A 12,326-nucleotide genomic window follows, 5' to 3' on the forward strand; every position below is an offset into this window, starting at 1 on the left:
CCCAGGCTGGAGTGCAGTGGCCGGATCTCAGCTCACTGCAAGCTCCGCCTCCCAGGTTTACGCCATTCTCCTGCCTCAGCCTCCCGAGTAGCTGGGACTACAGGCGCCCGCCACCTCGCCCGGCTAGTTTTTTGTATTTTTTAGTAGAGATGGGGCTTCACCGTGTTAGCCAGGATGGTCTCGATCTCCTGACCTCGTGATCCGCCCGTCTTGGCCTCCCAAAGTGCTGGGATTACAGGCTTGAGCCACTGCGCCCGGCCAAATTTTCCAAACTTTTATGGTCTGCTTCCTCTTGGGCACTTTGCCACTTGGAAATTTCTTCTGCCAGATACCCTAAATCATCTCTCTCAAGTTCAAAGTTTCACATATTTCTAGGGGAGGGGCAAAATGCTGCCAGTCTCTTTGCTAAAGTATAGCAAGCGTGACCTTTACTCCAGTTCCCAAAAAGTTCCTCATCTCCATCTGAGACCATCTCAGCCTGGACTTCATTGTCCATATCACTATCAGCATTTTGGTCAAAGCCATTCAACAAGTCTCTAGAGAGTTCCAAACTTTCCCACATCTGCCTGTCTTCTGAGGATTCCAAGTCTCTAGGAAGCTCCACATTTTCCCACATTTTCATGTTTCTTCTGAGCCCTCCAAACTGTTCCAACCTCTGCCTGTTACCTAGTTCCAAAATCACTTCCACATTTTCGGTATCCTTATAGCAGCACCCAACTCTACCAGTACCAATTTAATATATTAGTTTGTTCTCATGCTGTAATAAAGACATACCCCAAACTGGGTAATTTATAAAGGAAAGAGGTTTCACAGTTCAGCATGGCTTGGCAGGTTTCAGGAAACTTACAATCATGGTAGAATGGGAAGCAAACATGTCCTTCTTTACATGGTGGCAAGAAAGAGAATGAGAGCCAAGCAAAGCGGGAAGTCCATTAGAAAACCATCAGCTCTTACGAGAACTCACTCACTATTATGAAAACAGTATGGGGGAAACTGCCCCTATTATTCAATTACTCTACCTGGTCCTGCCCTTGACACATGGGAATTACTACAATTCAAAATCAGACTTCGGATGGGAACACAGTCAAACCATATCAATTTCTATCTAGGAATTTGTTTGCTTTCTCCTTCTTTAAACTTGGAATACAGAAAGAAAAAATCATATTTTAATCCAGTAAATCAAGGTCTTTCGATATCCTATCCCCAAATCTATCCCTTATTTCCTTATGTTGGATTGTTATTGTTATTAATATTATTATTTGCTTATTTTTTGGGCCAATGGTAGAATAAGATTATACATTACTATGGAAAAACAAATTTCAAAAGATATTATTTTCTATAAAATGTCTTCTACTTAACTTCTAGAGGACTGATACACTTTACCCTTATATGTAGTTGCCAGGGTTTCTAGTCTTCATCTTTCACTGAAATTGTGCCTATCATAATGGCTCCAAAATTGCTTACATTAGATAATGGCAGAAGAACGGAACCAGTAAAAAGAATGGATGCAAAGCTAACCTTTTTGTTTTCAATGCATCTATTGCTCTAAATAATTTCAGCAGACAGTGTTTAGTTCTCCTTTAGGTTAATATTTTACTCTCAATATGTTAGCAAAAAAAGGATACATAATTGTACTTTTCCTTGTCCTTACTATAAAAAGATTTCTTCTTAAGAGTAGGTATGTAGATGATTGCATGAGTATATATTAATGTATTTTCTAGAGAAATAGAGAAAAAATTAAAAATGCTTGAAAAGCCAAGTGTAAAGTAGGATATGATATACATTTCAATAAATAAGAGTGAAAAACATATTTACAGTACTGATAAAATGGCAATTTATAAGTTAACTTGTATTAAGTAAGGTTTCTGAATCTCTTTACATCTAAAATAGGGATAAAACATCTCAGAGATTTGTTTAGGGGCAGATAAAATAACGTACCTGGGTACCTGAAAATCATAAAGCACTGTGGTGTTATTTTTAAACGATTCAAAATCTAAAAAGTAGTGTTGTTATTATTGAGATTAAACTTTGTAGACTGACATTTATACTTGAATTTTGGAAACTATTTGAACCAAAAGTATAAAAATGTGCTTTAAATAAGACTTTATCTACAGTAAACTCATGTTTAATCTACACTGAAAGCATACCTTGTAAACTGAAGGTAATGCAATAAATGGTATCATTTTTATGGTAATAGTATATACAAGCAGTTAGCATCATGTGAATAAAAAAAATTATTTAATAAAATCTTGGGTTAGTATATGTATTCATAATGAGGTATTAAAAAGAACTTAATAATTATTGCTTATTTACATATTGCATGTAAGTTATACCAGTTGTAAATATGTGATTAAAATTTTAAAAAGAAATGCATTTTAAAAAATCAAAGATTAACTGGAGTTTTTTCCAAAATACACTCAGTTCAAAAACATTCATTCTATTAACCAAGATTACATATCTTTACTTATTATTTTCTTCAATTAACAAACTTCAGTCAGAATTCTCAAGCAGTTTTAGCTACTTTAGAGAAAACTGATGGGAAAGACTTTGGCACTAGATGAAATAATTCTTTTGGCAATTCTTTAGTTTAGGGATGAAAATAGTATTAAGACTAAAAAGTAAAGGTCAAAGTGAAATTTTAAACTGAATTTACTGAGGTAAAACTGCCAGAAAGATTCCTTCTTTGAAAACCCAGCCTCCCTAATCCTTACTCTCCGCACTGTTTTTATAGTGGTTTCTAAATGTAAAGTGATAGTAATGAGGTAACATAGCTGAGGAAAAACAGAATACTAGAACATCATGTCCTTTGTACAGATCATTTAAATATAGAAGACTGTTATAAAGTTCTTGGGCAGACTGCAAAGTAAAAAAATTAACTGTTAATTACTAAACATGTAATAATGTTTTTTTATTCTTTTGGAGTGCTTATTATGCACTAGACACTGAATTAGGAGCTTTATGTATATCATTCTTAAAGTAACCCTGCCAGGGTGGTATTATTTTAAGTATGTTCACAATTACAAATAGGGAAGTAGAGAGGTTATGTGAATTATTCAAGATTATACAATGAAAAAGGAACAGGGTTGAAATTTGAAACCAAGTCCATCTAACAGCAAAGCTCATGCTTTCTCTATTATAAAACTCTGATTCAGGGAATAAACACAACAGATGCATGCAGAAATAAAAGTATAATTGATTTTTCTTCTAATATCCACTTTTAAACTTCCATTATACTAGTAACAGAGTACAATTTATTTCAATTTATAAAAGCCGCTTTTAAAATCTGTTTTTGACTCAAACATAAGAATATATAATATGAACCTGAATTCTGATGATCCTAATTTTAATAAATGTTCTTTTACAGCATGCATACATTATTTTGTACCTGTTTTCTATTATACTAACACATTTTAACTTTCAAGTAAACAATGTTAGGATGGAAAATGTAGACAACATTTCAGATAAAAGAGAACAAAATTAAAATTTTATGTACAGAATTCTACAAACATAAAAAATTAAAATAGGTACTTTTAGAAAAAATTTTGAGAAAATAAACATGTTAACTAAATAGAAATACTTTTCAAACAACATGAACTTATAGAAGTGCTTTTTCAGACAAGTTTCCTCAATTTATATAAAAGAGATAATTCCTTTTATAGAAAATGATTAAATAACAGACAAAAGGAGAAATAAATAAAATTTAAAAAATAATTTCAACTTTTATTTTAGATTTAGGAGTACATGTGCAGGTTTGTCACAAGGGTACATTGTGTGATGCTGAGGTTTAGGGTGACTCCTGTCAGCCAGGTAGTGAGCACAATACCCAATAGGTAATATAATCTTAAGATCAAAGCCTGACAAGGACAAAAAGGAAAAGAAAATTATAGACCTTTCTAATCTATAAACATAGATGCATAAATTTTTTTAAAAAACTAGCAAATCAAATATAGCCAGCATGTCTTTTTGGTAGTGACCAAGTAGACTTTATCTCAGAAATGTAATGATCATCAAATATATGAAATTGCAATAATGTAAGACATTATCACAATAAAAGATGAAATAATCCTAAATTAATACAAAATAAGCATTTGATAAAATTTAACATTCATGATAAACACTCAGAAATACAAAAAAGATGGGACAATAATTGTCTAAATAAAGAGTATAAAAAACATCAAACTGAATGATTAAATTAGAAGCATTTTCATTAAATTCAGGAACAAGTAAGTCTACCTACTCTTAAACTAGAAGTTCTATCCAAAGCAATAGACAATAAACAATTGGAAACATAATAACTGGAAAGAAAGAGATAAACTTATTCACATATATAGGGTGTATGTGTGTATATATTATATACACACTGTATATATATATATATATAACTATATATAGAACTGTATATATATGTGTATGTGTATATATACAGTTGATTGAATTAGCTACAAACTATTAGACTTAGAGAATAAATACCAATATACTTAGAGACTAAACAAAACACCTTTAATTAATAAATAGGTCAAAATATTAACTAAATGGAAATGAAAACACAACATCAAAATTTTTGGAATGCAGCAAAAACAATGCTCAGAGGAAAATGTATAGCTTTGAAGGTATATATTAGAAATAAGGGAAGTGCTAAAATCATCTAAGCTTCCACCTTAGAAAACTAGAAAAAGAATAGCAAATTAAATTCAAAGTGAGAAGAAAAATAAAATCAGAGCAGAAATCAATGAAATTGAAAACAGTAAATCAAAGAGATCAATGACACCAAAAGCTGGCTCCTTGCAAAGATGAATAAAATCAATAAGCCTTTAACCAGCTAAGAAAAAAAGAGAGATTATTCAAATTACAAATAGCAGAAATGAAAGAGGAGATCTCAGTATAGATTCCATAGACAATAAAATGATAACAAAGAAATACTATGAACCACTCTATGCCCATAAATTTGATAGCCTTGATAAAATGGCTTGAAAGACACAATACGACACAATTTACATGAGAAGAATTAGATAATCTGAATAGGCCTGCATCTATTAAAGAAATTCAATCAATAATTAAGAACATTTCCAAAAAGAAAGTATCAGATCCAGATGGATTCACTGGTGAATTATACTAAAGACTGAAGGAAGAAATTATGCCAACTATCTACAATTTCTTTGAGAAGACAGAAGCAAAATGAGTATGTCCTAACTCATTCTATGAGGCCAGCATTACTCTAAATACTAAAACTAGACAAAGACATTACAAGAAAACAAGATCTCTCATGAACATAGATACCAAAATCCTCAACAAAATATTATCAAAGTCAAATCCAATGATGTATAAAATAAATTATATACCATGAACAAGTAGAATTTATCCCAGGCATGCAAGGCTGTTTTAACATATGAAAATTAATGTAATTCATTGCACCAACAAGCTAAAGAAGAAAATTCACATGATCATATAAATAGATACAGGAAACGCATTCTACAAAATCCAACATGCATTCATGATAAAAATCTCTCAGCAAATTGGGAATAAAAGAGAACTTACTCAACTTGTAAAAAACATCTACAAAAACCTACAGCTCACACAATAATTTCTGGTGAGACCCTAGAAGCTTTTCTGCTAAGACCAGGTAGAAGGCAAGGATGTCCTCTCACCATTTCTTTTTAACATTATATTAGATGTCGTATCTAACGCAATAACACAAGCAAAGAAAATAAGAGGTGTACTAATTGGCAAGGAAGAAATAAATTATTTTTCAAATAATGTGATCATATATGTAGAAAATCTGAAGGAACTGAGCAAAAAACTGGAGCTAATATAAGTAACTACAGTAAGGTAGCAGGACGCGAAGTTAATATAAAAAGTCAAACGCTTTCCTGTATACCTGCAATGTACAAATGGAATTTGAAATAAAAAATAATACCATTTACAACAGCATTCCTCAAAATCAAATACTTAGATATAAGTCTAACAAAATATATATAAGATCTAAATGAGAAAACTATAAAATCTGATGAAAGAAATCCAACAACTAGATAAATGAAAAAATATTCCATTTCCTGGATAGGAAGATTCAATAAACGTTGAATATCTCTAGTCCCGAAATCCATAATCCAAAATGTTCCAAAATCAGAAACATTCTGAATACCAAGATGACAGTCAAAGGAAACGCTCATTGAAACATTCTGGATTTTGTATTTTTGGATTAGGAATGCTCAATCAATGAAGTATAATGCAAATATTCCAAAGTCAAAACAAATAAAATGGGACCAAAAGTGTTTTTGGTCCCAAGCATCTCTGAAAAGAGACAATCAACCTGTACTGTCAAGAGTTCTTCCCAAACTGATATGTAGATTCAGTGTAATCCCAATCAAAATAGCAGCAAGTTATTTTGTAGGTATCAACAAACTAATTTTAAAGTTTATTTGGAAACAAAGACTCAGAATAACCAATACAGTATTAAAAAGGAACAGAGCTGGAGGACTGACACTTCTGAGCTTCAAGACAAATTATAAATCAAAACAACATATTACTGGCAAAAGAACAGACAAAGCAGATCAATGAAAAAGAATAGAGAGCTCAGAAATCAATCCACATAAATAAAAGCAACTCATATGTGAAAGGAACAAAGGCAATAAAATGGAGAAGTCAGTCTTCTTAACAAATGTTTTTCTGTCACAAAGAGGATACAATTCAAAATTTGAAACAAAGAAACTATTAAATAACTTTGTATTCAGAATTGCTGAATTTCAGAGTTTCAAGCTATCTTACAGGTCATCTAGAACAGTGGTCCCCAACTGTTTTGGCACCAGGGACTGTTTTCATGGAAGACAATTTTTCCATGCACCTAGGGTGTGGCACATGGTTTTGGGATGATTCAGGCATATTACATTTATTGTGCACCTTATTTCTATTATTATTACATTGTAATATATACTGAAATAATTACATGACTCTTCATAATATAGAATCAGTGGGAGCCCTGAGCTTGTTTCTCTGCTACTTGATGGTCGCATCTGGGGGTGATGGGAGATAGTGACAGATCATCAGGCATTATATTCTCATAAGGAATGTGCAACCTCGATCCCTCACACGTGCAGTTCACAAGAGGATTTCTGCTCCTGAGACTGTAATGCTGCTGCTAATCTCACAGGAAGTGGCACTCAGGAAGTAATGCGAGTAATGGAGAGTGGCCGTAAATACAGATAAACCTTTGCTGGCTTGCCTGCCACTCATCTCCTGCTGTGTGGCCTGGTTTCTGTGACCGGTACCAGTCTGTGGCCTGGGGGTTGAGGATCCCTGATCTAGAACAACATTTATCATTTACTGACAAATGAGTTCTCCCACCAAAATTCATTACATGGTAATATCTTCAGCTGAAAATTTCTAGTATTTGAGAACTTACTTTCTTCCAGGCAGGCAGAAGAAAACTACTACTTTTGGAAAACTATAATGCAAATATTTATTTATAAGTGTGGGTTCTTATGCTTTTCTCTCTCAGGATATTTTAGAAATGTCTTATAATCTTTCATATGTATAATCATTTAGCTGTTTCCCTCTCTATCATCTATATATCTAGAGGCAGAGATTATAATTATTGAAATTGCTCTGTATTGAATCATAAGCAGGGTCATGTTTATAAGTGACCTTAATATAATTTGATTGTGATGGAAATATGTGCAAATGAATGTACTCATATATTTGGGGACATAAATAAAATCACAGAAAGTGCCATATCTGAAGAGCAATACATACATACTGACTGAAATTCAATTTCATGGAAATAATTATGATACTATGATAATATTAGAATATTTGAAATGTATGAATTATTATAACTGAAAGCTTTGTTGACCATATTTATAAACTGTGTTTAATAAGAATGATAATGTTGAAACACCTACATGGGCATAGTTTTAAAAATGCTGTTTCTTCTGTCAACCAACAACAAGTTCCTGCTCTATTAACAACTCTTTTACTATTTTTTAAATTCTTTCTTTGCTTCTGTAATCTCTCACTGTATAACCAACTGATATATAAACAGATACGACAAATGCATACAAAAAAAGCAAAACTTGCTACCTGGAGGAATACATCAAAACAATCTTCCTAACTCTATAACCAAATAGATATAATGGTTTTCTGGAACATTTCTATGAATCTAATCACATGTTAGAAAACAGCTACATTAAAAGGACATAAATGACACCATTAAGAGCAATAATGATACTAGGGTATATTAATTTTAACATCCATCTCCTTTTAGACTTCGTAAACTAAATCCGCAAATACATACCAGATCTGTCTTTGGAGGATCTGGACACTCAGCAGAGAAATAAGGTGCCGAACTTCTGACTCCACTGCTGTCAGAAGTTGGCTTTGGAGGTTGAGCATGCTGTCTGTAAGTAGCACTTTTAGGAGTCCAACAAAACAGGTTGATAGATTCTCTCACACAGCGTTCAATGTCAATTTCTAGATAGAAATGTTTTAAAAAAGCAAATGTATAGAATTTAGATTGCTCTTTTAAAGTAACAAACAGCGTCTCTCCTAAGTGAATATATCTAAATATGGCTAAGATGATAAGTTATTAAAAAAAAATCAGTAAAGAAACAATGTAGATATTAATCAGCATATTTATGACTGGATTGATGGAAATACTGGAATGATGGAAATGATTGTATAATTTGCTTACATATATTTGTAAATGTATCTACTTCTGTTTTCATGTGCATCTTTTACTTGGAATTATCTACATATATATGTATATATGTTTGTATATTTCAGAGTATCATTATTTAAAAGCCACAGAATATAACACATCTTCTTATTTAAAAATCTGCCAAATTTATTTTGAATTAATGTTTCCACTTTTCCAACGTAAAATGAAAGTTGTGGGGGGAGAGTATAATTTGGGAATAGGTAGACAAAAGATATAGAAGATGTTGATTATTGATTCAGAATGAATTCTAGTAAAGTGAACTGACAGTTTTACTGCCATTAAATAAGATATAAAATAATTAGAAAAAAATTTCAGAATCTCAATTCAGCATTTCTCATTTTTTTTTTTTTCCTGTTTTTGAGATAGTCTTGTTCTGTCTCCCAGGCTGGAGTGCAGTGTCGCAATCACGGCTCACTGCAACCTTGGCCTCCCAGGTTCAAGCAATTCTCGTGCCTCAGCCTCCCTAGAAACTGGGATTACAGGCCTGTGCCACAACGCCTGGCTAATTTTTTGTATTTTTAGTAGACATGGGGTTTCGCCATGTTGCCCAGGCTGTTCTTGAATTCCTGACCTCAGGCAATTCACCTGCCTTTGCCTCCCAAAGTTCTAGGATTACAGGCATCATCCACTGTGCCCAATCAGCATTTCTCCATTCTTTAATAATTTCTTGAGTTAAATGAAGGTTTTAAAGTTTCATCAAGTAAGGTTTAAATGCACTTGATTAAAAGATAAAATAGGAACACTTTCATATTAGATTTCCTTTTGTTTCTCATGTTTGAAATTTAAGCATCTTTAATGCAGAGGTAATACACATAGAAAGGTTACTACAACTCTGTATCGTTTGGTTTTTGATGAGACTGTATCTCCTTAGGAGGCCAACAGTCCCGATGAGAAGTTAGCCAGTCCTCTATGGCGAAAGTGGAGAGATCACAGAAAGGCAGGAGAAACTGAAGAAGTTGACTGTGATACAGGAGTTTAGCATTGACGTGTTTTTATCTTTCCCTATTTCTAAAAGTAGCAAATGGCATATATCGTCATTTCCTCTGTAAAAGTCCAAGTGTCAGCTCAGGCAGGCAGTGGAGAAAAATATATCACATGTCACAAAGTGGTAAGTTTCTTTTTTTCTCCCCCTCTTTTTGAAATGAAGGGCTTACAAGGGGAAAAGGAAATAGGCATTAACTAAACTCTGTGGATAGTGCATGAGTAATCATTTAGAGTTATCTGCTGTGGTAAGGTGGAGAAATCTGGAAGAGGGAAAAAGAAGATAACACTGACCATTTATTACGTGACAGTTATTGTACACTTTCACTTAATCCATTTAATTCTTACAATGATTATTAAAGACAGGTATTGTAATTATTCTTCCCACCCTCTATTTCTGCTAAAGATAAAGAAACTAAGACAAAAGGAAGTTAAGTGATTTGTTAAGCATGTTACTAAGGGTAGAAGTCTGAAGTTACTATAAGGTTATAAGGCATCTTTTGTTACTTCCTAACTAACTTAGATTTGGAATATGATCAGATAGTCTGATAAGACCAGTTACTCAATTAGGCATTCCTTAGTGATGTTTGCCAACTTCACAGCTCATTACTTCCATGGCTACAAAAAGAGGTCAGATTTCATCACCTCACATGCTATTCCTAATATAAAAACTATAAAACAGAGTGAAACAAGCTTTGAGACATGGGCCTGTTTATTTGGGCAACGGATAATATAGTGAAGCTCTATAACAATATCAACTTGTTATTTCACAAAGAAAATACAAACACAAACTCAAAGAAAAATCAGTTTAAGACAGGCTCCTCTAGCCTGCTTAAGAAGAAAGAGATTGAGCAATTTATTTTAGAAAACTTTCCATTTAAATAGTTAAGATAAAAATTTGGCAGCCAATGAGAGAAAACACTCAACCATCTAAAGTCTGTCTACTTAACACAGGTTAATTTCCAGAGGAAAGGGTTTCAGTCCATAGATTTTGTATTTGCAGGGCTCAAATCAATTTGACACATCTATCACCAGCAAAAGTTTGAAGTTGAGTCAGTGATCTAGAGCAAAGGTTGTAGTGCAGTCCTTAAATCACTGGCATTGGAAAAGTCATTTGTATCTGTTTCCAAGACATCCCATCAACACCATAAAAGGTTTACAATGAATCTTCATGATGTACTGGCATCCATCCTGATTCTATCCTGATTGTTAGTTCTGACAGATAACTCATTTTCCATTCACTTGACTCATGTCACCTCTCATCTTAAAATCCTTCCAAAGCACATTATCATAATCAAAATATAATGCAAAAGTACTTTGTGAACTGTACATTAAAATGCACAATTACTCCTACAAAGTAATCTCTCGTTACATGGCACTACTGTTTTTTAACCTTGCATTATAATTATTGAGAAAGTGCATTGTGAATAAAACATGGATTATGGTTTCCCAGGTTTGAATTAAAGTTCCATGAGGTATTTTGCAATTCTGGGTAAAATAACTTCTCTAAACCTATTAATTTCTTCATTGGCACCCATTAGTATTAGATCTTTCAGAAATACTGAACTATTTTCAATAGGATAAAACACAACCATTTGGGCAAAATAGATGGAAAAGACAGCTTTCCTGAGCCTGCTCTTCTCTCACTTTAATGGCTATGAATTGCTTCTGAAATTTACTGAATAGCTATTGTCCCGGAACTTCTCTTTATCATTATCCAATTCTCTTAGGCTTTCCCCTATATTTGATTCCTAACTTTTTGGGTAAGATATTATTTACCACTCTTTCATATTTACTTCTCATTTTGATGAAACACATTATCCAGCAGCTACAAAGAAAGAGTACACAGGAGGTAAGCTACTTAAAAACTTTCAAAGAATATAATTAATCTGCCCTTGACTGATAGTTTGACCAAGTACAGCATTCTAGGGTTGAATTTTTTCCTTCAGAGTTATTAAAGGTAGAGCTCCAATGTCTTCTGCTGAGAAGTCTGATAAAATTCTGATTTAAGATTATTTGTACATGATTTTCTGTTTCTCTGTTAACTTTCAGGATCCCTGTATTATGAAATTTCATGGTGATAACTTAAGCATATACTTCATTGTGCTGGGCATTTGGTGGATCCCTGAGTTACAGAAAAGTATGTTTTGATGTTTGTGATAATTTGTTTCTTTTAAATCTTCTATAATGAAGAATCTTGAACTTCCTGAATTTCTAATAATTTTGTCTTTTATTCTTACTTTCCATGTGTATTTTTGTTCCATACTCTGAGATTTCCTAAATTTTATCATTTTACATTTTCATCACAAACATCATTGCATTTCTATATCAATTTCAATTTCCAGGCCAGACACAGTGGCTCATGCCTGTAATCTTAGCACTTTGGGAGGCCAAGGCAGGAGGATCACTTGAGGCCAGGAGTTTGACTGCAGTCTGGCCAACATGGTGAAACCCTGTCTCTACTAAACAAAAATACAAAAATTAGCCAAATGTTGCAGAGTTCACCTGTAATACCAGCTACTCAGGAGGTTAAGGCACGAGAATTGCTTGAACCTGAGAGGCAAAGACTGCAGTAAGCTGTGATCATGCCACTGTACTCCAGCCTGGCTACAGAGCAAGACTCTCTCTCAAAAAA

At 33.2% G+C, this 12,326-nt stretch overlaps 1 protein-coding gene across 1 annotated transcript in view; it reads right to left on the reverse strand.

The window, feature by feature from the left end:
- LOC108544066 (TBC domain-containing protein kinase-like protein) overlaps positions 1-8,463 on the reverse strand; it is a gene marked incomplete at its 5' end in the record, with an annotated part of 70,812 nt that extends 62,349 nt beyond the window's left edge. Inside the window, one exon of the mRNA XM_017895012.1 lies at positions 8,288-8,463. Within this exon, the coding sequence (XP_017750501.1) occupies positions 8,288-8,463 (176 nt within the window). The remainder of the gene's footprint in view (positions 1-8,287) is intronic.
- Between the last annotated feature and the right edge of the window lie 3,863 nt (positions 8,464-12,326).

This window comes from Rhinopithecus bieti, unplaced genomic scaffold (assembly GCF_001698545.2).
Source record: "Rhinopithecus bieti isolate Rb0 unplaced genomic scaffold, ASM169854v2 scaffold_26535, whole genome shotgun sequence".
Taxonomy (NCBI): Eukaryota; Metazoa; Chordata; class Mammalia; order Primates; family Cercopithecidae; genus Rhinopithecus; species Rhinopithecus bieti.